The 24,536-nt window shown below is 40.1% G+C and overlaps 1 protein-coding gene across 1 annotated transcript in view; it reads left to right on the top strand.

The window, feature by feature from the left end:
- Positions 1 to 1,104: 1,104 nt before the first annotated feature.
- LOC148158649 (synaptotagmin-7-like) overlaps positions 1,105 to 24,536 on the top strand; it is an 83,388-nt gene continuing 59,956 nt past the window's right edge. Inside the window, exon 1 of the mRNA XM_088006239.1 lies at positions 1,105 to 1,806. Within this exon, the coding sequence (XP_087862365.1) occupies positions 1,773 to 1,806 (34 nt within the window). The 5' untranslated portion in view covers positions 1,105 to 1,772. The remainder of the gene's footprint in view (positions 1,807 to 24,536) is intronic.

Below are 24,536 nucleotides of genomic sequence, written 5' to 3' on the forward strand. Positions count from 1 at the left end.
ATAACACAGAGACACACAATAACAACGCATGCTCAAACTCAGAGCACCTTATATACAGGATTTTATTGTATATTAGACAGGGAAAACATGCGCAAGTGGTGTAATAAAAATCCTGGATCTTCTAGCTGTGTGGCAACATAACTGTTCTACCTCGTAGTCACCAGTGTCTTTAATAATATTATCTTCCAGTTGTTATTTCCCTTTTGATTTACGTTGAAAATGCGAGATTATTATTTGGAGTTTGAGCCCCTGCAGAGAGTTATGGGTAAAGAGCAGAAAACAAATAAACACACATTGCAAAAGTATCCTGGTGTAAGAAAACAGAAAAATGATCAGAAAGGTAAATAGGACACACACACACACACACACACACGCACACACACACACACACACACACACACACACACACACACACACACACACACACACACACACACACACACACACATTTTCATCAGAAGACATCCATTTTTTAATCTGAACTCTGAGGTGCTGCTGTCCATGGTGCTGAAAGGCCAGTTTGACATAGTAATTAAATAAAATGGTGAATATTGAAACATGCTGCAATAGCAGAGTTTCAGTAATAACAGAATTTAGCTTTATTAGCTATTCATTCATGTCTATGTTGGTTTTCTGATGAAATTTAGATTTTAATATTTTATGAGTGTATTAAAAAAATGACCAGTAATGAACTGACTAAGGTTTTATTTTGATTTGGTCCTTAAATAAAACTATAATATACTCCTAAAAATGTTGTAAAACGACAAATGTAGGGACATCTGATAACAAAAATTTAATAATTTAATAGTTGAATTAACAAAAATGTATTAGAATTAATGAAAAAAAATTAAGTTATAAATGTTAATTTAAATATGATGCAATTTGTGTAAACCACTTTAATTTTCAATTAACTCCAGTAATTTCATCCGATAGTCATTAAGAGTTTCCACTTTGGAATATTTCCCAACCCCCCCCCCCCCAACTCCTGGAAAGCTAATACATTTATGTGAAGTCTCTGGAAAGTTCTCAAAAGTTCACTAGACATTTTCCACTGCTTGTTATTCCAGCAGCAGGATCGTGGAATGACAGGAAGGCAAAACTGGTGAAACACATATACCTGAAACTGAACAGGTTATGAGACCAGGCTTCCAAATTACCAATGGAGAACACAGGTTCAATTGGATATAGCTTTAACCACTCCTTCCGCCCCCCTGGTCTATGCTGCCCTGGGTGGTCGTCCATATCGTCAATGTCAAGAAACGCCACCGGTTTTTATAATTTTACTCCTTCAAAGGATGCTTTCTAACACAAGTGAAGATATTTCAAATTAGGCTTGAACCCAATCAACAAGCTGCGACTCCAGGTTGTATTTAACATAACGCACAAAACAACAACAACAAAAAAGAAAACCAACAATAATATTCAGCAGCAGCAGAGAAAGGAAGCACTGGAGACTTTACGCAGCTGCAAAAGTCACTCTCCCCATTTTGTCCTCTAAGTCAGAGAGAGAAGGAGGCAGCGAGAGAGGAGAGGAGAGAGGGAGGGAGTATAGTGAGAGTCTCGGACTGGTTAGCCTACCTATCCACTAGGAGGAGAGGAGAGGCAGCTGAGCAGCAGCAAAACAATAAACACCTACTACTACAAATCACATCGGCGGAGTTCACGGCGCACGCAATCAGAAAGAAAGAAAGAAAGAAAGAAACAGGAGTGATACTAACAGACAACTGAGACAAAACGCCATTGTGTTCGGCCGGGAGTGAAGTCACACAGCCATGTATCTGAACAGGGAAGAGGACAGCAGCAAAGGTAAGGAGATCCTGTCAAGAACTGCCACTCTGTGCTGGGAGAGCGTCCTGACAGTTTCAAGGTGTTCCATTGCTTAACGCGCCTCCTCTGCTGGAGGTGACACCAAAAAAAAAAAAAAAAAAGGTGGGAATGTTCTGTCACACATCCTCCCCTTTAATGTGGCGCGTACTGGGAAGCCTCGTCCTTTCTGCGCGGACAGGGGATGTTGCTGAAAAGTGTGGGCTGTCATTATGTAATATCGGTGCAGTTAATTGCCTCCTAGGAGGATGCATATCTGTACGCCCGATCCTGTTTTCTGCTGCTTTACTAAACCGATCAATTGCGAACCTGTTGTGGGCACATCCACTTTAGTCGTGCACGAATTTTGCAAGTGTGCACCGGCTGGATTTGTGCGCTTATTTAATGTTGTGGGCATTAAGGGTAACGTAGCACAAGGTCAAAGCCTTGAGCTGGGAAGAAAAACCCCGGTCTAAATAGGTTATTATCTTCCGCGCTCTGCAGCATCCTGCAAAAAAAAAAAAAAAAAATACAAACGGAGTCGGCTGCAGCTTAATGCTTGTAAGGAGAGACAACCGTGCCGCAGCGAGAGGGGTAAAGAAGGGTACAAAGGAGGAATATTTGAGTAATCTCTCCCACGTGTTTTTGAGGCGTGATTCCCCTCTCTCCACTGCTGCTCAGAAACGCACTCCACTCTCGTCCCCTGCTGCTCCCCACGAAGCATAAATAACTCCCCCGGGCTGAGAGGTAACGCTAATTACCACCCAAATCTTCAGGTTGTACGGGAATAACACCTGCTGCTACTGGGGACCAGTCGAGGAGGTGAGGGTGGTGAAAGAGGGCGCAAAAGGTGGAGTGGGAGGAGCCGTTTTTTTGTGTGGTGTGAGATGTGATCTCACACGGACCACAACACCGTGACTACTGTACGGGGAAGTGTGAGAGGGCAGCAGCAGCAGCAGCAGCTGCAGATCCGTGAGATGGTGATGGTGGTGGCAGCTCACAGAACCAGGATTACAGCCCCAAACAAGCCAGACACTCTTTGACGTTTTCTGTTGTCTTTCTGTCTTTACTTTACAAGAACATAAAGGTAAAGACAATTACATTAAAGACAGCAAAAACACTAATCCGTCGCTTCTTGAGGTCCAGAGTTGAGTACTGGTATAATTCTTCGCAGCATAAATTCAACAAGCTGTCAGAATAATTGTCGTCCTTATTGACACCATCACACATCTGCGGATTTGCTGGCTGTGCGTCCCGTTCCGTCACATCCCAGTGGTTATCCCATTGGGACCTGGTGACTGTGGAGGCTGCTGGAGTACAGTGAAACTCATCGTCACATTCGAGATGTCAGTTTGAGAGGATTTGAGCCTTGTGCCTCTGTGCGCTATCCTGTTGCAGGCAGCCATCAGCACACTGTGTTCATAAAGGGATGGATTTGGTCCACAATGATACTCGGGTAGCCTGTGGCGATTAAACAGTGATCAAACACTCATTGTCCCCAGTATACCCCCCAACACCAGATAGACCTGTGCTTTTATGTTGTTTATACCTAATTCTTACTTAACATTCATATAACTAATTGGTTTATGAATGTTGCAGCTGAAATCACGACTTATTGGACCAGGCTGTGTTTTTCTAACCCATTATTGTCCATTTGCGATGAGCCTCAGGTTCTTGTATTTAACAGACTGCAGTGACTCCAGATGTGCTCCTCTGGGGGATAAGCCTAATTTAAAAACACGACTTTTAAATTGCGAACACTGTTTCTGCTTTTGATCGGCTCTCCCAAGTTTAAGTTTCCACTCTTCTCCAATCAAGCCAGTACGGTTTGCTTTAAAAACCTGTAAGTAACTGACCTGGTGAAGGGAAGTGGCCAGGTTGCCCACAATAGGGCTCATATTAAATATCTAAACCTTTTAATTTCAGTCTGACTGAGCAGTTGTAAAACTCGGGTGAGAAAGAAATATTTAAAAATCATTTATCTGATGCAGTGCTGCACAGTGGAGCAGATGGTAGCACTGTGTCCTTGCAGCAAGACAGTCCCGGATTTGAATCCCGGCCTGGGGTCTTTCGGTATGGAGTTTGCGTGTTCTCAGTCAGTCAGCTCCCCTCACTGTCTTCTGTTGGGCCCACTTGTCCACCATATTGCAGCTGTAGGAGGCATATGTACATTTTTGGAGCTTGGTACAGAATGTTGTTTTGTTTTGGCGTGAGTTTGATTTTTTTTTGCTCTGCTGTTTGAAAGAGATGGGTATCTGTGGTTGTATTGTGCTTGAGCTTGTTGCGTGTTGCCTTTTGATTGGTTGTTTTGTCTAATTAGTTTATGAAAGATTAGAGCATGCTCACTATATAGTCTGCCACCATTAGAGGAACACAGTCTTTTGACCGTCACTTTCTATTTGTTATTTTTATTTCCTTTTGGATTCAGTAAAGACTGAAGAATGACTATTGGATTCAAGACCTCTTTTTTCTAGAAGAAACGTGTCGCATCCGAAAGAGGTTTGAGGGGCTAGACTAGTGAGAGCTTGCCGCACTTACAGCAGCTGAAATGCATTACATCACAACAACCAATCACAGCTCTGTAGAAGGTTATGATGATGCTGTCAGGGAGTGATGTTTATTTCAGTTTTCTTTAAAAGCGCAGTCTCTGCTGAGTGCTTCACAGTCCCAGTGGTGTTCTTCAACCAGGTGGGGTCATCAGAGATCTGCAGGTTTTTTTGGAACTCTGCGTTATCAACTCTTTCTAATTCACTGTTGCTGAGGTTGCCGGTTGTGAACTCAGGCTGTGACCTCTGGAAGTCGATAATGATCTCCTTTTTTTGTTCATGTTGAGCACCAGGTTGTTGTTTCTGCAAAGGCTCTCTAGCTGTTTTACTTCCTCTACGTATAATGAATCTTGATTCCATTGAATGACTTTTAGCACTGTGGGAATATTTTTGCAGAAATCGAAGAAAATGCAGGAGAGAAACTTATGTTTGTGGATCCATTTACTAAAAAAAAAGTGGGCTTTTTATTAGTTCAGAAGCATTCAAAGAGCAAGAAAAGCATACGTGACTTCCAAGTACTTCACTTCTGGAAGCCAAGTTAAGGAAAAGCTGGCTAACTATTGTTACTTAATCTGCTGACTATGCAATCTCTCTAAGCTGGTCTGATTACAAAAGCCAATACTGGAGTGACCTAAAGTAAAGTTATGTGAAGTTTTGTTCAGACCAGTCATTTGGCACAACTCTGACATCCACACAAGTCCTAAAGTATCACTCTGGTGAGACTTTATGTTATCCTCATCAGCATGAGTCAACACACCACAAAGGCTGTTGATAAATTGATTCTGCATTAAATTTTTGGCTTAAATTAACAAAATCTTGATGCTGCTACGTATCCCATATTTAGTTTTTTTTTCTTTACATCTGTGTTTATTCAGAAGACTAAAAGTTGACACCTTAAGCTCTCTGGTCAAGGTCGGTATAGTTGCTTGTCAGAATATAAATACATCCAGAGTTATTTCATGAGTTTGAGCATTTGATTGTAATGGTAAAAGTTTCTTCAGAACCGAGAGAGATTTATTTATCCTTGTTTCATTCAGAGAGAACCACTCAATGAAGCTGGAGACAATAGCTTCTCTTTGACTGACGCATTCACAGTGTATCCCATAGCTGAGTGGGTTACATTACAATGGATGTATCTTTTACACACAGTCTTTTAGAAGTGGAGTTATTTCCACCTCATCAAACAATCTTTATTGACATCCGCTGGTGGATTTGCAGCTAAAGCTGGAGGCAGCGTTTTTTGTTTCTATAAATGTCTATGTTGCAGTTTTGTCATTTTCAGTAAACCTTAATTTTCTCTTTAATAAGTTGACTCTCTCTCTCTCTGTTGTTATGTAGTTCTTAGGAACAAACAACAAAGTTTGCTGACATTGTTAAATTGGGATTATTAAAAATTTTAGCTGAAAAAAACAAATCATTGCACTAATGCACCCCTAGAGTCTTTCCCGGCATTTAGACTTGAAAAATGGCCAAGCTTGCTTCTGGTTTCCTGCTTTCCAAAAACACTTTGTGAGAAAATAGCTGCAACTCTCTGTTCATTTCTGAGCTCAGTAGATATTTTCAGGTTTATCATTTCCCTTTTTTGAACAATAAAAAAATTGAAAATAGAGTAAAACAAATAAAACAGTCAAGGTTGTGGCCACAATGGAAGGCTTTATTGAACAAAATACTTGTTTTGTGTCCTGAGTTGAGTTGAGGTTTTTTATTAATCTGTGTTCCTTAGTCTCTTTTTTGTTTATTTTCTTTTAGTTAAGTCCTTCTTAGTGATTCTAGTTTATTTTTTCTCTTTAGTTGTTCCTTGTTACTCTAATTGTTTCTTAGGTTTAGTAAATCTTTAGAATCTAAAGATTTATTTCCCAGTCCCTGTGTATTTTCTCTCTCTCTCTCTCTCTCTCTCTCTCTCTCTCTCTCTCTCTCTCTCTCTCTCTCTCTCTCCTCACCCTGCCTTCTGCTACAATCAGCACCACACCTGCAATCAGTTAGCCAATCAGCTCAGCTCCATTGTTCCTCATTCACTCTCTCAGTACTTAAACACTTCTCTTCCTCTCACTCTTCGTTTCTTCCCTGTTTTCCACTGCTGGATTTTTTGCCTTCAATTTACGGTTTTTGTTTTGCTCTGGTTCCCTGTGGTCCCATCATTCTTTGCATTAAGTATTCTTCATTTACTTGACATCTTTGCCTTTCTGCATTTGGGTCCACCATCAAAGCACACATCATGACAACTTGTGCTGTTTATGTTTTCTGTCTGACAAGACAAAAACTATTGATTTCAGTTAAAGCTGGATTGAACTAGAATGGCACAATATCAGGGAAACGTGTGATTGGGATACTATGATGAAGATATTGATTATGATTAGCCCACTCTGTTTTTCTTTTCCTTCATCCCAATGATCCCAACACTGTGAGATTCAGCATCTCAGCCACTAAAAATACACAGTAAGTGAAAGAATAGTGCGATTTGAAGGTGTTATGGTCAAGGAGCGGAACACATATTATTATGACCCAGTGTTGGGCATTTAAAGGGCACCCACGTGTGTTTCCTCTTAACCCTTGTGTGTGTGAGGACTGAGGCAAACGTAGAGGTCTATAGAAAATGATACAGGTTTTGCGTGTGTGGGGTTAGTTGGACCCCATTTCGACATATAAGAGTTAAACTGTGTCATCCATGCAGCCCATATGCCTGTCAATTGCACGATGCAACCACAAGACCTCATTCAAACCTACAATACGACCCCATCAAGTTCTGGAAATGCTGTCAATAAATGCAGCCTCAACCACATTTAAAAACGGTGAAATTGGCTCTTTAATCCAGCAGAAGCAGGAAGCCCTGAAGCAATCGCTAACTTTCGGTTAGTTGGCATGCGGTTGCTTACAAATGGTGTTTATTTTGTCTGTCAATGTTTTCCTTTCTTGCTAAGTGGCATTGCACAAACGATTTAAAAGTAGCAGGGGCCTCATTGATGCTTTCTGTGTTGTCAACCATCCTGATGGAAAATCTTTGTTAAACAAAACTGTCAAAACACCAAGACAATTCAAGAACGACTTCCTTTCTTCAAAATAAGAGTCTCAGACATAGAAACAAGTTGTAAAGTTTAAAGGACTCACCTTAATAGTTCTTTATGGGGCTAGGTCAAATATGGAAAGCACCTTGATTGCACTTTGCAACACAAACTTTACTTGACCTATTCCCTATTAAGACTTACTGCCAGACACTTCTGCAGCTGCCCAATCCCAGTATTTTTGGTGCTGGTACTAGACATGCCAGCTCTTTGCATCAAATCCTTCATGTGTCTCTGCTTATTTTTTTTAAAGGTTTTATTGGCTCTAGTGGCCTTTATTTGATAGTTAATTGACAGGAAAGTGGGAAATAAGAGAAGGGGAAGACATGTGGCAAAGGTCAGGAATCGAACCTGCGACGGCCACATTGAGGACTAAGACCTCCATATGTGGGTTGTGCTTAACCACAGGGCCACCACAGCACACCCTGTCTCTGGTTTGCAAGTGTACCAATTTACCCTCCATTTGTACTGCTCTTCCTTCATCCTGCAGCAGTTTTTGGCAGTAACTGTTGTGTTTTTGGCCTTGCAAAGCAATTCTCTCTTTAAAATCGGCCAAGAACTTGGTTTACGTGAATGGATCAATTGAAGGATGAAGCATTTTTCAAATTTGCCTTTTACAAACTGTTGGCTCTGATGGTTATTCATTATGTGCTAAAACAGGCTGCTTTTTTGTGAACTATGAGGAGAACTCGGGGTTCTGCTGATGTTTTTAGTTGGTTCACATCGGTAGGTATTTCCCTCGCTGCGCTGCTGTGTCCTTTGAATTCATGCTGTGTTTCAAGGTGGATTGAAGGGAGAGGAGAAAGGTCTACCACTGACACATCAATGACAGAGGATTAGAGGGGAGTTTGGTCAAACAGGTTGGTCATTTTTAAGCTTAAAAGTCTGACATGATGTGTTGCCCGTCCAACGCTGTTCTTAGCAAAAACGGTAAATTACAATTCGTGGAATGATGGGAATGAACAGGATATCGTAGCGTCCTATAATTCATTCAGTCTGATCGTGAAATGGGTTATCATTTATACTCTTGAGAAAACATTCAACAATTATGATGAGAATTATGTAGTCTGTTTTAAAAATGTTATTTTAAATTGTCCTGGTTGGAAAACTATTCAGGGCCCACCTTCTTCATTCTACCCTTACTTTCACCCATTGACCACAGAAGGCACTCACCAGTCCCCAGGTGACCCTGCAGGATTAAGTGGGTATGGAAAATTAAAGAATGAATGGACCTAACTGGCAAAGATTTTATTTGATCAAATCAATATTTACTGGAATTCAACAGCACAGGTCAGCTGTGCACTGGTTTTCTGTGTCGCTTTCCATGATAGCCGGCGTTTTTCCATTTTAAAACCCCCCTGCGTGCGTGAAAGTGAGAGTGCAGGAAACGTCGCCGCCCCATACATAACCAGAACTCTGTGCCTGCCTGTTTGTGAAATGACTGCAATGCTGCCATCACAGGAAGGATTCTGGCAGCGGAGGGCTAATTTCCACCTAAACGGCAGTGGTATTTACTTGCCAAAATGCCACAAGGTTAGAAATATCGGACTTCGTTTGTTGATGGGTTTTAATGAACTATGGTTCATAGGTAAGCAACTTTAGCCTTTAATGCGTTTAACCACTGATGGAACAAGGCTGGGTTTTGGAGAAAATCACAAGATACGGTGGCTGCGGGTTTTTTTTTTCTGGTGACTTTTGTTTTACTCCAAAATAGAGTGGAGCTTAGTGGAGACAAAACTCAATACTGTTTCTATCTGAGAGCAGCAACTCGATGCAGAGCTTCATTTTTTTGTCTTTTTATCTTGTAAATTTGCCTTAGCTTTATTTGCTGTGTGGTCTTGCATTGAATCTGGCAGCATATACGGCTTGAATATGATATGTTGTAACACCAACAGTTTCGCTATTGATTTAGGTTGATACTTTATTTGGTTTTGGGCCTGAGTCCAAACTTCTGGTCAAGGCCAGCAGTCTAAATGACTTATGTTTGGCATGCATGAGCTGTGCTAGAGAGAGCAAGAGGTGGAAGCTGTTTGTTTATTTTGGCATTTCTGACTTATGTGCAACTAGGAAAATATTATGCAGCAGATAGATGCTATAAGGAATACTTAATGTGAGCTGTCTGTTTTTTCTTTTTCTTTAGAAGAGACCCGAGGTTCCACTGTTTCTGTGTTTAGCTCTATTTCTGTCCTGTAGAGAGTCATTGACTGAGCAATTGCTGCCATTATATTTGTATACTCTCATTATTTTTCCTTCCTATGGAAAGTACTACTAGCTCAGTGATTATTTCTTTAACTGTGTTTCTTTCCTGCACAACTACTTTATGCAGCTATTGCTGCCATTAACTCCTTGTTTTGTGTTGCATTACTCATCATTGAAAGAGCTGCTCTTCCATCAACTTTTTTTTTTGCTCTATTTATTGTCCCTTCCCACAGAAAGTATTTCTGGCTGATTGCTTCTATCTTTAACCATGTTTCTTTCATGGAAGAACTTAGTTATTGAGATTTAAAAGTACTCCTGGCTCAGTGTGGTTGTTTAGTTTTGTCTCTCCAGCTGTGAATCATCGATGGAAATGTGTCTTATATTAACACTGTGTACTCTGTTACAAAGAAAGTACTCCTGGCTAACGGAGTAGTAGTCATTCTTCCGTCTTTAGCCATGTTTAAATGTTTTTCTGTCCATGATAAAGTTACTAACATAATTTTAAACTGAACTGGATTATAGCTGGATATGAGCTGGATCGGTTTGTCTTTCAAAAATACCTTCAGGTGACATTTGTTTCGAATCGGTGCTATATAATTAAAATGTACCAAAGTAAAATAAAAGGTTCATGTAGCAACGTTGGACTCTAATTGGCTTTAATGAATCCAGTTGAACATGCAGTATGTTTTAGACAGTCAAACCTGTGGATACGGCAGGAACTTACGTCTTAATTAGAAGGTCTTCAATGCGCCCCGGGATTTTACACTATCTCCTTTCTGGTTCCTGTAAATTGGCAGTGAGCATCAAAGGATTTTTACTGTAGAGGAAATGAAATGGAAAACTGAGTGGATTTCTGGGGCGTCTTTAACGTGGTATGAAGTATAAGTGTCAGCCTAACCTCTTTGTTATTATTGCCCTGTAGAAATTGATGATGTCCCTCTACTTCATGGCTGTTTTACTAATGTGCGATGGGAAATTATTTGGGGGCAATTGCTCCAGCAGTGTTGTAACGTCCACGCCTCTTAGGGCAAGATGAATTGAAACAGAGCTGGATGGCAAGAGAAAAAGGTACTTGGCCTGGCAGCTGGGCTCAACAAGTCTCATTTTCTTTGATCAAAACTTTAAAGGATTAGCCGAGATCTTAATTCATGACTCCCTGAATTAAATTCTTAACAGCACAAAGCAGCTGTGAGCCACCCTGTTGTCCTGTCAGCTTGCTGCATTAATATCAGATTCAAAGCCTGGATTAAACACAACACATTCACCCCTGTGAGCATTAAAATGGGGAACACAATCACAACAGATACACTTGGCTATAAAAGGAACATAAACTGGCACAGAAAACAAAACATTTTGGCATTCAGTGGACACCATCATTTGATCTTACGTTTATTCACCTTGATTGAATGGCTAATGGCTCCAGTTAAGGTTGCAGATGTGCGCTGTGAGCTAAAACCACAGGGAAAATCTCAAGGATCGCAAGAGTCAGAGGAACAGGCTGCAAAAGAGTGCAATTAGATGCTTTTGTAGGAACACCTGCAATGAAACGTGGGTTGAACCTGCTGTGTTTGTCGGCCCCCCCTGGTGGAGACAGGAAGCCAGTCACCTGATTAGAGCAAAGTCTAATCAAAGTTTGAATCGAGTAAAAAGCACCGCACAAGAAAACTGAATTGCATTTGTACCAAGTTCCACTAGTTGCTATGGAAGAAGTGGAAGCTTTTTACACTGCTGCATGCTGGAATCAGTCATTAGATAAAGGAAATACAAGCTAAACGTCTTTTTCCCTATTCATGTAATACAGTGCCTTTCACTACATTTTCACATTCCATTATGTGAAAACACAAATCTCAATGGATTTTATTTAGATTTTCTGTCATAGATCAGCACTGAGTTGTGTGAAATTGATATTTTCTGTAACAAACACAATGTAGGATTTATTTTTTTATATTTCTTCCAATTAAAAGCATGAAAAGTGTGACCTACACCAACATTATAATCCATTGCAGCATCGCCTGCAGAGGTCACCTGATTAGCAAGTAGTCCACATGAGTGTAATTCAATCACAGCAGAAATCCATCTTTTCTGTGCATCATGTAAAAACGGTGAGGTTATGGGACAACTGCAAATCCACCACGATACCTAAACCGTAATAGCCAGTCTAGGAAAGCATTAGTAGGCAAAAATAAAGCAATCAGTGAAAAAAAGCCATAATAAATCCTGCTTGCAGTTTGGCACAAGATGCTCTGGGCAGATCAGGCCAGAATTAAAAGTCCTGATCTGCATGCAAAACACAATATTTGGCGGATAACTAATGCTACACATCATCCACGAAATACCGCTGCAGTGAATAGAGAGGACACCATCACTGTGTTACAAGCATTGCTCAGTTCTGAACAGAGCAATGCTTTTAAAGAGACTGCAAGGACTTGGCTGACCTGTCAGGAGGTCACTAGAGACTTGAAATCTAGTTTGGTAATCCTCTACATAGAAAAAAATAGCAAAACCCTTATTGTCTATGTAAAGCTGAGAACAGAGAGATTCCCCATTAATCTTGCAGCTGGAGATGCAGCAAAACGAGCTTATTTCAAGCATTGACCAGGGGAGGCTAAATACACATCCAAGTCATAATTGTCATCTAAAAAAGTTTGAAAATGTTTCCTTTTCCTTTCACTTCAGAATGACGCACTACATTACGATGGACTAGCCCATAACCTCACCCCAATAAAAACTAAACAAAACAAAAGTGATTTGCTGTTGTGACATATCAAAAAGTGAACTAGTAGAAAGAAGCCTCCATCCTAACAGCAGACTTGTTGATACAGTGTCTTAGTACTGGAGTTATTTTTATAGTATTCTCGCTCAGCTGACTCAAGGGGAAGGGGGAGGTCCTTCACTTCTCCTTTCTCTGCCATCTTCCATTCCCTTTCTCCTGTGAGTCTCAGGGAGAAGGAGAAAAAGGATTGCGGTGGTTAACATTAGCTAGCCACAGGAGGAGTTATAGACAGGAAAAGCTAGACGGGTGTACAATAGAGTGGGGGTGAACTGGGGTGGGGGAAAGATGGAGAGAACAAGTGAGACGGGAGGACAGGATAAGCAAAGAACAAGCCCTGGAGTGCTAGCAAGTCAAGGTCACACAGAGGATAAGAGGCCCTGTGTGTGTATGTGTGTGTCGGAGTGTGTGGAAATGCAAAAGTGCAGAGATGGACGGCCAGTACAGGAATTAGTGATGGGCTGGTGACAGCCGACTGGTTTGGTTTAGGATGGGGAGGGTGAGGGATAAAAAGCTGAAGAAACTTAATGCCATACACAAACTTACTTAAAACAAAATTAATATATTTTTAGAAAATTTAATCAGCAGGAATATAAATCCACAACAAGATATAGTAGTTTTTTTCCCTCACACATACTGGTAAGCCAAACAACTCCTTAAAAGACATAACTCAGTCATTCTTTAAATATTCCTTTCCTTTTTAAAGTTGCTTAAAGAGCCTTCTAAATACTAACATGTTAATTTTTTTATGCCATATAATCAGATTGAATTTAGAGCATCTGTGAAAAGTGTTAGGTCAGTTTCTTAATTGAATCTTTTGTCTAAGTCGTCCACGTTAGCTCTTATTGCATGTTTATGGGACACTGTGCCACTGGACGGTGAATCAGTCTGAAGCGTATTTCAGCCTCTAACATCGTTTCTTTGAGTGTTAAACTGTAATTTCTGCTTTTTCATAGCAGAAACTATGTGGGGCATGAAGAGATTTTCCCACCAGATCTGTGGATTGATGCAGTTCCTCCAGAGTTACTGTTGGCCTCCTGGCTGCTTCTCCTTAGCGGACCTGTAGGTTTAGGCAGACGGCCATGTCTTGATAAGTTTACCGGGCTGCCATAAACTCTCCATTAGCAGCCGATGGATTAAACAGAGCTTCCTGTTATGTTTAAAGCTGCAGATCAGACAGCTGCGATAAGTAATAAATCCATTAATTGCATGATAAATTGAAAAAGAGTTTGATCAGTTCCATTTGCATGATTGTTTGTGTTTCTCGTGTCTTTCCTTCTTTCTGCTAAAGATCGGATGACAAAAGGCTTCAGTCTGGTTCATTTGTTGCAACTAGCCCCTTTTTTGAAGTGCAATTTTGTTTACAAAGACTTCAGTATCCATTGTATTTATTGTTTCGATTGTTTTGTTTATCTATTTTGGCTATCTAAGATGTCTCCAGCGTTAAATGCTTGTTAGAAGTTGAGGTTTATTGGCCTTTGAGAGCTTGTATTATCGTTTATCACAATGACTTTAGAAAAATGTGCTATGGTGACAGGCCTTGCTGTGGATATTGTTTTATCACCTTACCCTGCCTCCGCAGCTTCATCCCTGACCCATCTGCTGTGTTCCTTGGTCTTAAAATCTTGTTGATTCACTAATGATCTCTAACATTATGTCATTAGACTGAGATTAAATTAAACATAGTCTCTAATTACTAATCAAACTAATTAGAGGGGGCTAAATACATATGTGTACTTTAAATTTTTTTTCTACCTCACAGTTATACATGCTTTGTGCTAGCATATGACATATATTTACCATAATATACATTGAAGTGTGTGTTGTTGGATATAAAAATGAAAAACGGTTCTTGGGATTTGAATGTTGGTTTTGGAGGGCAGTGTTTATATTCACTGAAACAACAGATAAAAGTTTTGTTTTTGCATATTTTCAGTGCCAATGGATGCTTCAGGTGTATATCAACCCTTCTCTCCTGATATGGTTTAATGTCTAACTCTCATTATGTCTGACTGGAATCAGAGGCAGCTGTGGTACATTTGTCCTGTTTATGGCTAAAGGATGTGCGTGCGTGCTCAGTGAGTGTTTCCACGTCTAGCTCTCACGGTGTTTTTCCATTATGCTCTCTATTCTTCACGTTGCCTTCAGTGACCTCCACCGTCTCATTGCAGGTGCAACTGTCAGTACGTGCCACATTAAAGCGAATGTGTTTTGACGATGAACAGTTGTAGCTCCGGTTGTACGTCCCCCTCTTCTGTACCCTAAAAGTAAAGGGGGGAAGAAGAAGAGGCTTCTAATCCCAACCTGAAGCCTTGCTGTTATTTTGCTTGGTGTTTGTCATTTTAGTAATATTTTTTTTTATCCACTTACTCGTGCATGATGCCACCTTAGAAGTAAAATCTCTTGTCTCTTCAAACATATCAGCTTTGTTTACAGTTCACGCCCAAGAGAGATTATGCTTGTGAGCTGTTGCCATAGTGTTTTGGAGCACCAATGGAGTGATGCACAACATCTGAGGTTACTCTGGTGCTCTGACATATCTCTAAAGAGCATTAAGCATAAAGTCATGACAGGGTGTGATCCATCTGCATAGAAGTCACCCCATGCTTGACCTCTGAGATCATGTCCAGCTCTTGTTGCTTTAAAGAAGCTTAAACCCAATTTTCTTGCTGCATGGATCTTAGGCATTTTCTTTTTTCCAGCACGTCAGGCTCGCCACTAATCCTTGCATTGAACCTCCAACGGTCACACAATCACATCCGGTTCATGATACCCAGCAAATTATCTGCAAATGTTCCGTGTGTGATTAATCTCCTAAGCATAATGATTTCTTACATGTGTACAGTGGCAGCTTTGTTAAAAAAAATGGTTCAGGCCACCGAGTTTAATCATGCATATTCTGAATAGACAATGTTACTGAGAGAGTGGAGACACAAAGAGCACATGGAGCTGAACCCCTCTCTGGAAGTGCTTTTCTACTCGAGTGTCTTCTGAAAGAAGTGAAATTTACACTTGCATGTAAAAAATAGAACCATCCAGGAAATGTGCAGGTATTTCTGCAGACATGTTCACATTTCCCAATCTATTTTTTTGTGTTCCTGGAAAAAGAAGAAATTGAATTACAGGCAAATACTTGAAATTAACTTTGTTTAGTACTAAATATGAGACATCAACAAGAAAGTGTGTTCGAACTGAGGAAAATGGTACAACGGCCTGCCCTGCCCTTGTTTTTGTCTGCATCCTAGTGCACTGGTTCTGGTTCATTTCCTAGAGGAAATGAACCAGAGTTCATTTTAAAATGACTGAAATCCTTGTGTTCAAACTGTTCACAGCATGACATGGTAGCTTTTAGTTTTGGTGCATTAACTTAGTGGAAAAATATCAGATTCATTTTATTTTCCAGACTCATCCAATCGCTAGTCAAGTTTGGTCTGATTTTACTCACCAGCCAATTTCTCACTGCATCTCTAGAGTCAAACTTGGTGTAATTAGTTGTAAAGAATATATTAAAAGAAATAGCAACCAATAGTTGTTGGATGTGGGACCTCAGTCTAGGTTAATGTAAGAAAACATATAAGAATATCTCAGAATCTCTGCAGCAGCACCCACCTGGACTCTTCCTCAGATGTTATAAAAAGACATTTACAATATTCAAACATTTTTACTAAAACACTGTCACAAACTAATTCAGTGCAATTGCCACTTTATACTCCACTGCTGTTATTTGTTCTGAAAGTAACTACTGGCTAAAACAATCAAAAGTGGAGCAGTCTCATGTCATTGCAGCTTCACACAAACGGTAACAATAAACAGGTGATGAGACAAAAAAAAAAATCAGGTTAAAAACCGTCTATGGTGGAAAGTGAAGCAGGGAAGAGCTGGGGCAACTCGAACCGCTGTGTTCTCTGGGGTGGAAAAGACTATTTTAGGACTCTGTGTCCTTTGGATGGCCATGCAGCTCACCTGCCATCAAAAGCACTGCTGTCTTCAAGCTACAGTTTTATGAATTCAAGAAATGTAGAAAAAGCCTTCAGCATGAAGTGTCGGTGAAATCACAGCACCATATAAGAGCATTTTTTGTAAAATCTCCCTCAATTGGCTCAGCTTACCAAAAAAGAAATGTTTATCTGAACTCAGAGTAGCTTCTTACCCATTCTTGCATTTCTAATCCATCCATGTCACCAAAAATATAACTTAGATGTGTACATTAATGTATATTACAACATAACCATGATGCGACTTTGATACAATAGTTTATGTTTATAACTTCCTAAAACTAAAAATATTTCAACATGAGTGTCTGCACACCTCCCTCTACTGTTCATTACCACCCGAAAACTGGACCACTACCTCTGTTCCAGTGGACCCTTCTTTGCTCTTGGACCTGAAAATGAGATTCTGGTCTGTTACCACACCTAATTAGCTCCCTGAAATCAACACAGTCGGTTAGAGGCTTTGGACGTTGCCCCAACGTGGCAGTTTAACTGTGAACTATACCCCAAATGGGCATTCAGTCAAACTGGTTTTCAAAATGTTACCAGTAAGAATGGCTGTGGTGTGACTGAGGTGAGTGATTGGGCCTTGAAACGCATCAACTAAAATAAATGATTTGAGTTAAATATAATATGAATGCATAATCTTGTAATTCTTTTTTTTTTTTTTGAATCCAGAAATATTAATAAACTTCTGCAGCAGAGTTTCACCCCCCCTCTCTTTTTTATGTGATAGTCCTAATAGAATAAAAAAAAAAAAAAAAAAAAGAAAAATCAGAATATGTTAGAATCATGATTTAAAGGTCAGAGTGAAGGAAGCTGGAAACGGGTATCAGCCAAGAAAAGCCTGATCAGAGCATCTCGTCCAGTTAATACAGCAGAACTGAAGTTGCGGTCTGGAGGGTATGAATCTGAGCTGCTCACTGACAAAAGTAATGAGTGTTGATATATTCAGTGTAACATGTTTGCTTTGGTACACCATGTTCCATGACTTGGTGTGTATGCTGGTTGTTAGAGCATTAATTTCTCTGTTTGTGTGTGTAGCAGCAGCCTCTTAGTATTTAGCAGAAGAAAGAAAATAGTGTGATGCTGTGTGAGGCACCCTGTATTTGGCAAGGTACTCAGACTGACAGATTGGGCTATATGAGTGCCATCTCTTCGACTTGGCTGACTGAGCCTTTCTCCCTCGTTCCTCTCTCCTGGCTTTCATTTCCTTATATCCCACTTCAGTGGTGATCAGCGAGGGAATGGACAATTTTTCTTTTCCTTTGGCTCATTCAGGTGTAATATGTTTAGTCACAACAATTTAAAAGGGAGGAACCAAATGCAGGCGAACGGGGAAGGTGAGGAACACAAGGTTAAAATCCAAGAGTCCTGCAAGTCAGGAAGGCAAAAATCTGAAATCCAAGTAGTAATCTGAAAGGGTATTGGAGGACATAAAACAAGACATGAGCAGAAAAGAATAAAAAAAGAGACAAAAATCAGTAACATGGTAGTTTTAAGCTGTTTAAATCTACCCCAGACATATACACAAAACCATAAACCATGACAAGAATCCCCCTCTATGGAGTTATTTCCTGTATAAATGTGGCCTTAATTAATGAATGAACAGCCGTCCCGGCGTGTCTTCCCTGTGGTCGAGGCAGCGGGTTCGCTTCTGACTCTGTGAGGTCAAAGTGTCAGAGAAGGCAGCTAGCACACTGCGTGCCCTTGCTTTACTCTCTTCCATTAGCAGCTTGTGGATGTGCATCACGACTGAGTAGAAATTACACACAATATGTGGATGATGAGCCAGAGAGGTATTGTTCTGCAGCATCTGTTTTGAATAGGAGTCGATGGAGTCATAGTTGTCTCTGTGTGGCTTGTTGCAGATAATGAATGTTGTGAATTTGCTCACAACAGATTTTCATCAGGAAATTTAACTAAATTTATTGCAACAAAGAAGTAATTTCGTTGGATTTATCGACACAGTTGTTTTCAAATAGCAATTTCTCTTTATTAACACCATCTTAATACGTTCAGTATTAATACTAACTTTCTAAATTTTGTCATGTTGCAGCCACAAACTTCAAAGTATGTTTTTTTTTTTTGGTGATCCATGTGCTTGGTCACCAAAAACTACTGCATAAATATGAAGTGAAGCGCAGAAAAGTTTTCAAAATTTACACACACACACAAAAAGAAAATTTGGGCATTTGGTATTTGGCACTACATGTATCCAGGATGTAAAAAAATCACAGAGCACTTGGAATCTTTATTTATCATCTCTTACATATGTATTCAGCAGGTACATAAGCAAACTTTGCTCTTCAGTAAGACAAGAAAACATCAATATTTTAAGATTATCTTCTTGGTAAGAAAAATGCTGCAGAGCCCACATGACTTGAGCACGCAGTTATGCTGTATCAAGTTTTTGTTGTTGCTAAAGCGGCACAACAAAATTTCAGATTTCTTTGCAAACATTATGCAGACAAATATTGACATTTTGCTGGGGTTCACACACTTAACTTGAAATCTTCACCTTACCGCCATTACAACTGACATTGCCTGTCATTCGTCTTTGTAAAAGATAGCTGTGGAGTCTTTCTTCCACTCTGTAATGACTCCGGCTCATTGCGAGTTTTCTTCTGGTAATGTGCATCTGTCAAGGAAAACAAGGCAGCGCCTCTTAATGAATTGCTCGGAGAATCCACTGCTGATGGATCAGAGGTCCCCATTCTCACAATTTTGAGCACCAGCTGAGAATATGATGGAAAGAGTGCAGAGAATTGACTGAGGAGAGGAAGGAGCAGGCAGCAGACGGTAATGAACCCAGGGAGGAGGGAAAGACAACATAAGAAAACCCAACAAATACAAAATAAATGCACAGTGCCAAGTCATATGGAATCTGTGGCTTTTGATTTATAAGCGGAGTATTTGCTTCCGACTGAGCGTACCCGGTATGAACACAAATAAGAATGCGGGGAGACTTTTTGGCTGTTTTTGTCTATTTTTGACATTCTTTTTCCAAATTACCTGCATGACCTGCTTTTTGCGGCTTTATCTCGACACCTCCACCAGTTGTGGAACTTTGCCGGGGTCACAGGCTTATCATTCGCCGTTTGCCCTGGCAGCGGCCTGAATTTGTGCAGCTGGAGGAGCACAATGAATTGAATTCAAGCAATTGTGCATGCACGGGTGTGAGCCGGCGGAGCTCAGATTTGGACCCAGTGGAGCCGAGACACACCAGATTGGACTGACTCGTCCAAGCAATGCAATTCTGATTGGCCTGGCCTACGGAGCAGAAATGTGCCTTTTTGTGGAAAATGCACTCATATACTATTGCCAGTCCCCCTTTGTTTACATCCACGGATCACGTTTCATTTACACAACATTCATTGATTAATGCCAAACCGCCCTGAAACTGTTCTCATTGATTATGGCTCTCGGGGTTCGGGGAGGAGCGACCCATACTCGCAATGAGTCATAAAAGGCAACAAATTATGCACTCCGAAAGCCTGGACATTGGGTGATATTTCAATGTTTGGCCACTCACTCTTGGAGTCTATTTGCCCTCGGAGTTGGCCCATGCTCAAATAGCCTTCAGACGTGCATTTGCACAAGTAAACAGTGAAATCTTGACTCTCCAGTCTTGTGGTGTGTTTTCTGTGCACTCAAAGGATTGCAGGCGGAATCCTTTTGAACTTCTTGCAGTAAAACAAACACAAGAGTCGGAGAGAGGCATTTTGAAATATGTTGTGACTCTGGTCAGCTCGTCACCACCAAACTGAAGTGCACAATTACACAATCGGAACAAGATTCTTGAGTGCCAAAATCCACTATTTGATGTGTCATAATGCTTCTAGTTCAGTGATGTTGTTGTGAGTCCTGCCTGGGGTGCCGTTTTGTTCATGGTGGTATTTTTTTAGTATAAATTTTAGGCTGTTAACCAGCCTCCTTTGGTGTCTAGTTACATTGCAGTTGATTTTGTGCTTGGTGTTGCACAAAGATATGAGTGTAAAGTAAAATAAATAAATAATTCTGTGATAACTCTTGTTTTATTGTACTATGCATATCAGCAATCAGTGACTGGGAGGGTATGAGCTAAAGAAAAGACAATAAATTATTCATAATTACTTTTTTTAATTACTTTGCTGTTTCTTTTCATGTTTGCACTCTGATGGCAATCTAGTATTTAAATACAAATGAATAATTCCACAGAGAAAAAGTCAGTAATGTCATCACAAAGATGAACTTAGGATGCTGTTTTTAAAAGCCATTATTGCTTTTAATTTTAATTTTTGTCAACTCCGGGTGTTTTGTGAAGGGTAGAAGTCAGCCAGGCTCTGTTACTCCCTTGGTTCACCAAGCCAGAAAGTCACAGCGCCGCATCAGCTGACTTCCATAGGGGCAGGATGGGCTTTGTGGCCCAAGGGCCGATTTTAGTGATGATGTGCAGCCGGGCAGCAGCAGGGTTTACAAGAGTAAACAACATTCAAGCCATTTACAAGTTGAAAATATCAGGAAAGTGAGAAATCTGATTTTAATTTGAAGCACTTGCTCAGGCAACAATGGGATTGCTACACTGAGTTTGTCCAACATTGTGGCTTTGAAAAGAACGGCATGGGGAGACGTGCAATGCAGATCTTATGCATGATGCTGAGGCTGATGCAACATGACACAGTCTGTCGTCCCACACTGCCCGCTAACTTTTTATTACACTCACAGCTGTGCAGTATATCACCGTATCGCCGTTAGTCTAACAGGGGGTCGAGATTAAATCAGACTTTTACCGTCCTGTTACAACCACCCTTCTCAAAAACGTCACGGCTGTTTATGCTAATGCTGTTTTATGAACCCATTAGCCAAAATTAGGTTTGCAATAGGTTTTTATTTGCACAAAGCTGCTGATCATTTCCTCACACCCATGTCATAATTATGGTCAAACTATTTTTTCTCAAAAATGCCAAATTTGAATGGAAATACCTGCACAGTTAATATGTTGAAATTAAACCTGCTTGTGGCTAGAATAATTACTGACGCATGGTTGTTTTACTGATGCATTTACAGTGCAATGCTGTGCACATTCCCTTATCAATGTAATTTATGAGTAAAGCAGGTTTACATGAGCTTCTAGTGAAAAACAATGAAGTACATCAAATAAATCCTTCATAGAGTGCATTTAAGTAAATTTGATAAGTATTCATCATTGGTAATCGACATTCTTCTTGTTGAATTGATGACAATGTGTTAAATACAAATAATTGTAGGATTTCTTTCTCACGCCAAGGTAAATTTATGCTTGCTGTTGTTGGTGTGCTGAATAATGAGGATGATAAAGGACTGTGCTGTGCCTGTTTGGAGACGTGTTCTGTTCTTTTGGCTGGTTGTGCAGATCCCATTTTCGTGAGAAAGCAAGTGGCACTTAGCAGATAGGAAGGGTGACGTCTAAGGGCATAAAGATGCACCCAAAACAAAATTGGGTTCAGGAGGACAACACAAGAAAAGATTTCAACAATATTTTCTGGGATAAATAAGAACACTCTTTTTGGTTGCGTTCAAGTAAAATTTACTTTTTAAAAAATCTCTGTTTTTTAAAGAATATCCATTTAGTGTAAAATAAACCATTTTAAGTTCATCAGCCTAAATACTTTAGAACTTAAAGTGGAGGTTTTTTAAGTGGTAGGAGTCGTTTTGAGGACGGAATGTGAAAAGCAGAATAGTTCTGTGAAATAAAAGTAAAGCTATGTGAATAGCCCCAAAAATTATAGCTATTTAAGTGACATTATTTCATTGATATTTAAACCAGCCTTACTCTATTCTTACATATTTACTCTGACCATGAACGCTTCACATACGAAGCTCATGTTTCATACAGGAAGATAATTGGGCCACAATTTCCAGCATGTTTAATGATTGACTCCTTTGTTGGTAACCACCCAATACAAATAGGCCAACAGTTTAAGGGTCCATAAATGAGTATTCATCCAATTACTGCTGGAGATGAACACCAACCTCCTGGCTATTGTATTTAAGTTAGAAACCAACTTATCTGTTGCAAAAAAGTGTATCTATTAAAGTAATGTTTTATTCCATTTTTGTTACGAATAATCTTGACATTTAGATAAATCTGTTTTGATGCAAGAAGACAAACATGAACAATATCCCAAATTCACCTGCTCTTAATGTTTTATAGCTGCTAACTGCAGTAACACTCCTGGCCTCTTGGTGTCCCACCAACAAGCAGTTGTCGTAACTGGGCAATAGCTCAAACACTCCAGACTGGTAAAAACCTTTTCCTGCATGCTAGCCATCATTCATGTCTGCTATGTTTGTGGGGCGTCTTTGGCAAGGGGCAAATTATTTTCAAAATGGAAGAAGGATTATAACATTCTGCTATGTGGATGCGCAAATGCATGGAAAAAGGTCAATGTGAGGACAGCGAAATGCAGTGACAGTGCCTCTCAAGACACTCGCAATGATATGATGGAGATCTTCACTTGTTAATTAGCTATCAGAGAGGAAAGTGGCACGCCTGGGTCGTCATAATGAGTCTTTGACACCCTCGTTTTCTAGGGTTAATGTGTTGTTGCCTTGCCTCTGAGTCCACCGTCCCCTGAAAAACACTTCTTAATTATAGAAGGAAAAAATAATAAAAAAAACAGAAGGGAGGAGGACAAAATGGGAGAAAAGGGGGGAAATAAAATCTGGAGATTTTAGAAATAGAAATGGATGCATGAGTACAGCTGTGTGGAAGCGGAAGGAGACGGGCAAAGTATCTTTGAAAGAAGATGGTTTTAGAATCACCTAAAAAATGCTTGTTAATGTTTGCAGACCAATGCGATTTGAGATGCCCCGCTGACCAAGCTCTCACTGTGACGAAAACGCGTAATGACTGCACATCGGACGTGGCTGAGGGTTGACAGCCATGTGGCTCCCAGCCTTCTTCCGACAATCCTTCCCTTTCTTAAAGCGTCTGACAGACCTCATTAAGGGCAGTTCACACAGGGTCTATTGACAGGAGACATACCAGGACAGTCATGTATAAAACATGAGTTCACCATCGTCCTACAGAAGAACCTAAAGCTGCAGCCGTAGCTCATGGATACCAAACACAGCAACATATTTGACTCATATTTGGTGTTTACTGCAAGTTAACTGCGTGTCTCTAAGGTTGGTTCACACTTGACTTGCTTTTGTACCGAGTCAGTCAAAATTCAAGTCATGTACGTTGGATGTTAAAAAAAGTAACACACCCTTTTTAATTGCCAGGCTTTTGTGAAATGAAAAATAAGACCAAGCTAAATCATTATAACGTTTCTCATCACACACACACACACACACACACACACACCCCCGCACACACACACACACACACACACACACACACACACACCTTTGGTGCAGGATTGCAAACATCTTGAAACCAGTATGGAAAATTAAAGGATTCCTCAAACATGCATGAATGGGTCAAGGCGTCACTCCAGGTATGTGTTTGAAGAGAGAATGGCATTATAACATGATATAAAGCTTAAAAAAGAGCCTATTTTATAAAATACTCACCCTTTCTAATTACAAAAAAAATAAAAAAATACCCCTTTTGGTCAAATTGTATGGCATGTATTATCATTCAAAATGTAAGTGCAATTAGAATAATTCAGCAGTATATATTAAATCACATAAAAGCAGAAAAGAACTTCAAAATTATTTATTAGTCTTTTCACTTCAAATAAAGCTGGCATTTTACCACCATTGGAGACACATTGAGATTCACTGCCTCCCCCTCATCCCCAGCTCCTTAACTCTTCTAAAATATTAATATAATATAATAAGCTGTTTGTATTAAATATTTAGCCCTGTGTTATATTTATATCTCATAAGTTGAGGGTCAGTATAGCTGCAGATTACCTTCAGAAATGGAACAGGCAGAGAAGCAGATGATGGCTGGGAGAGGAGACAGCAGTGTGTAGTGTGCGGTGTGTGTGCTTGGAATTGCTTCAGGAAGTTCGGTGGGTGAAAATGCATCTTGTGTCCTTTCAGCTGCTCCATTTTCTTCCTTTTCTTCTAAGCACAGTGCTGTGCTCGGTTTCCTAGTGTTCATTGCCCACTGTTTGCAGGAGCACTTTGTGTAATGTGCTCCTGAAAGATTTGACAGCCTGGACGGGGGACCATACAAAATCTCCTTTAA

The sequence above is a fragment of the Poecilia mexicana genome, unplaced genomic scaffold, assembly GCF_051168715.1.
Source record: "Poecilia mexicana isolate PSO_F unplaced genomic scaffold, ASM5116871v1 scaffold_6, whole genome shotgun sequence".
Taxonomy (NCBI): Eukaryota; Metazoa; Chordata; class Actinopteri; order Cyprinodontiformes; family Poeciliidae; genus Poecilia; species Poecilia mexicana.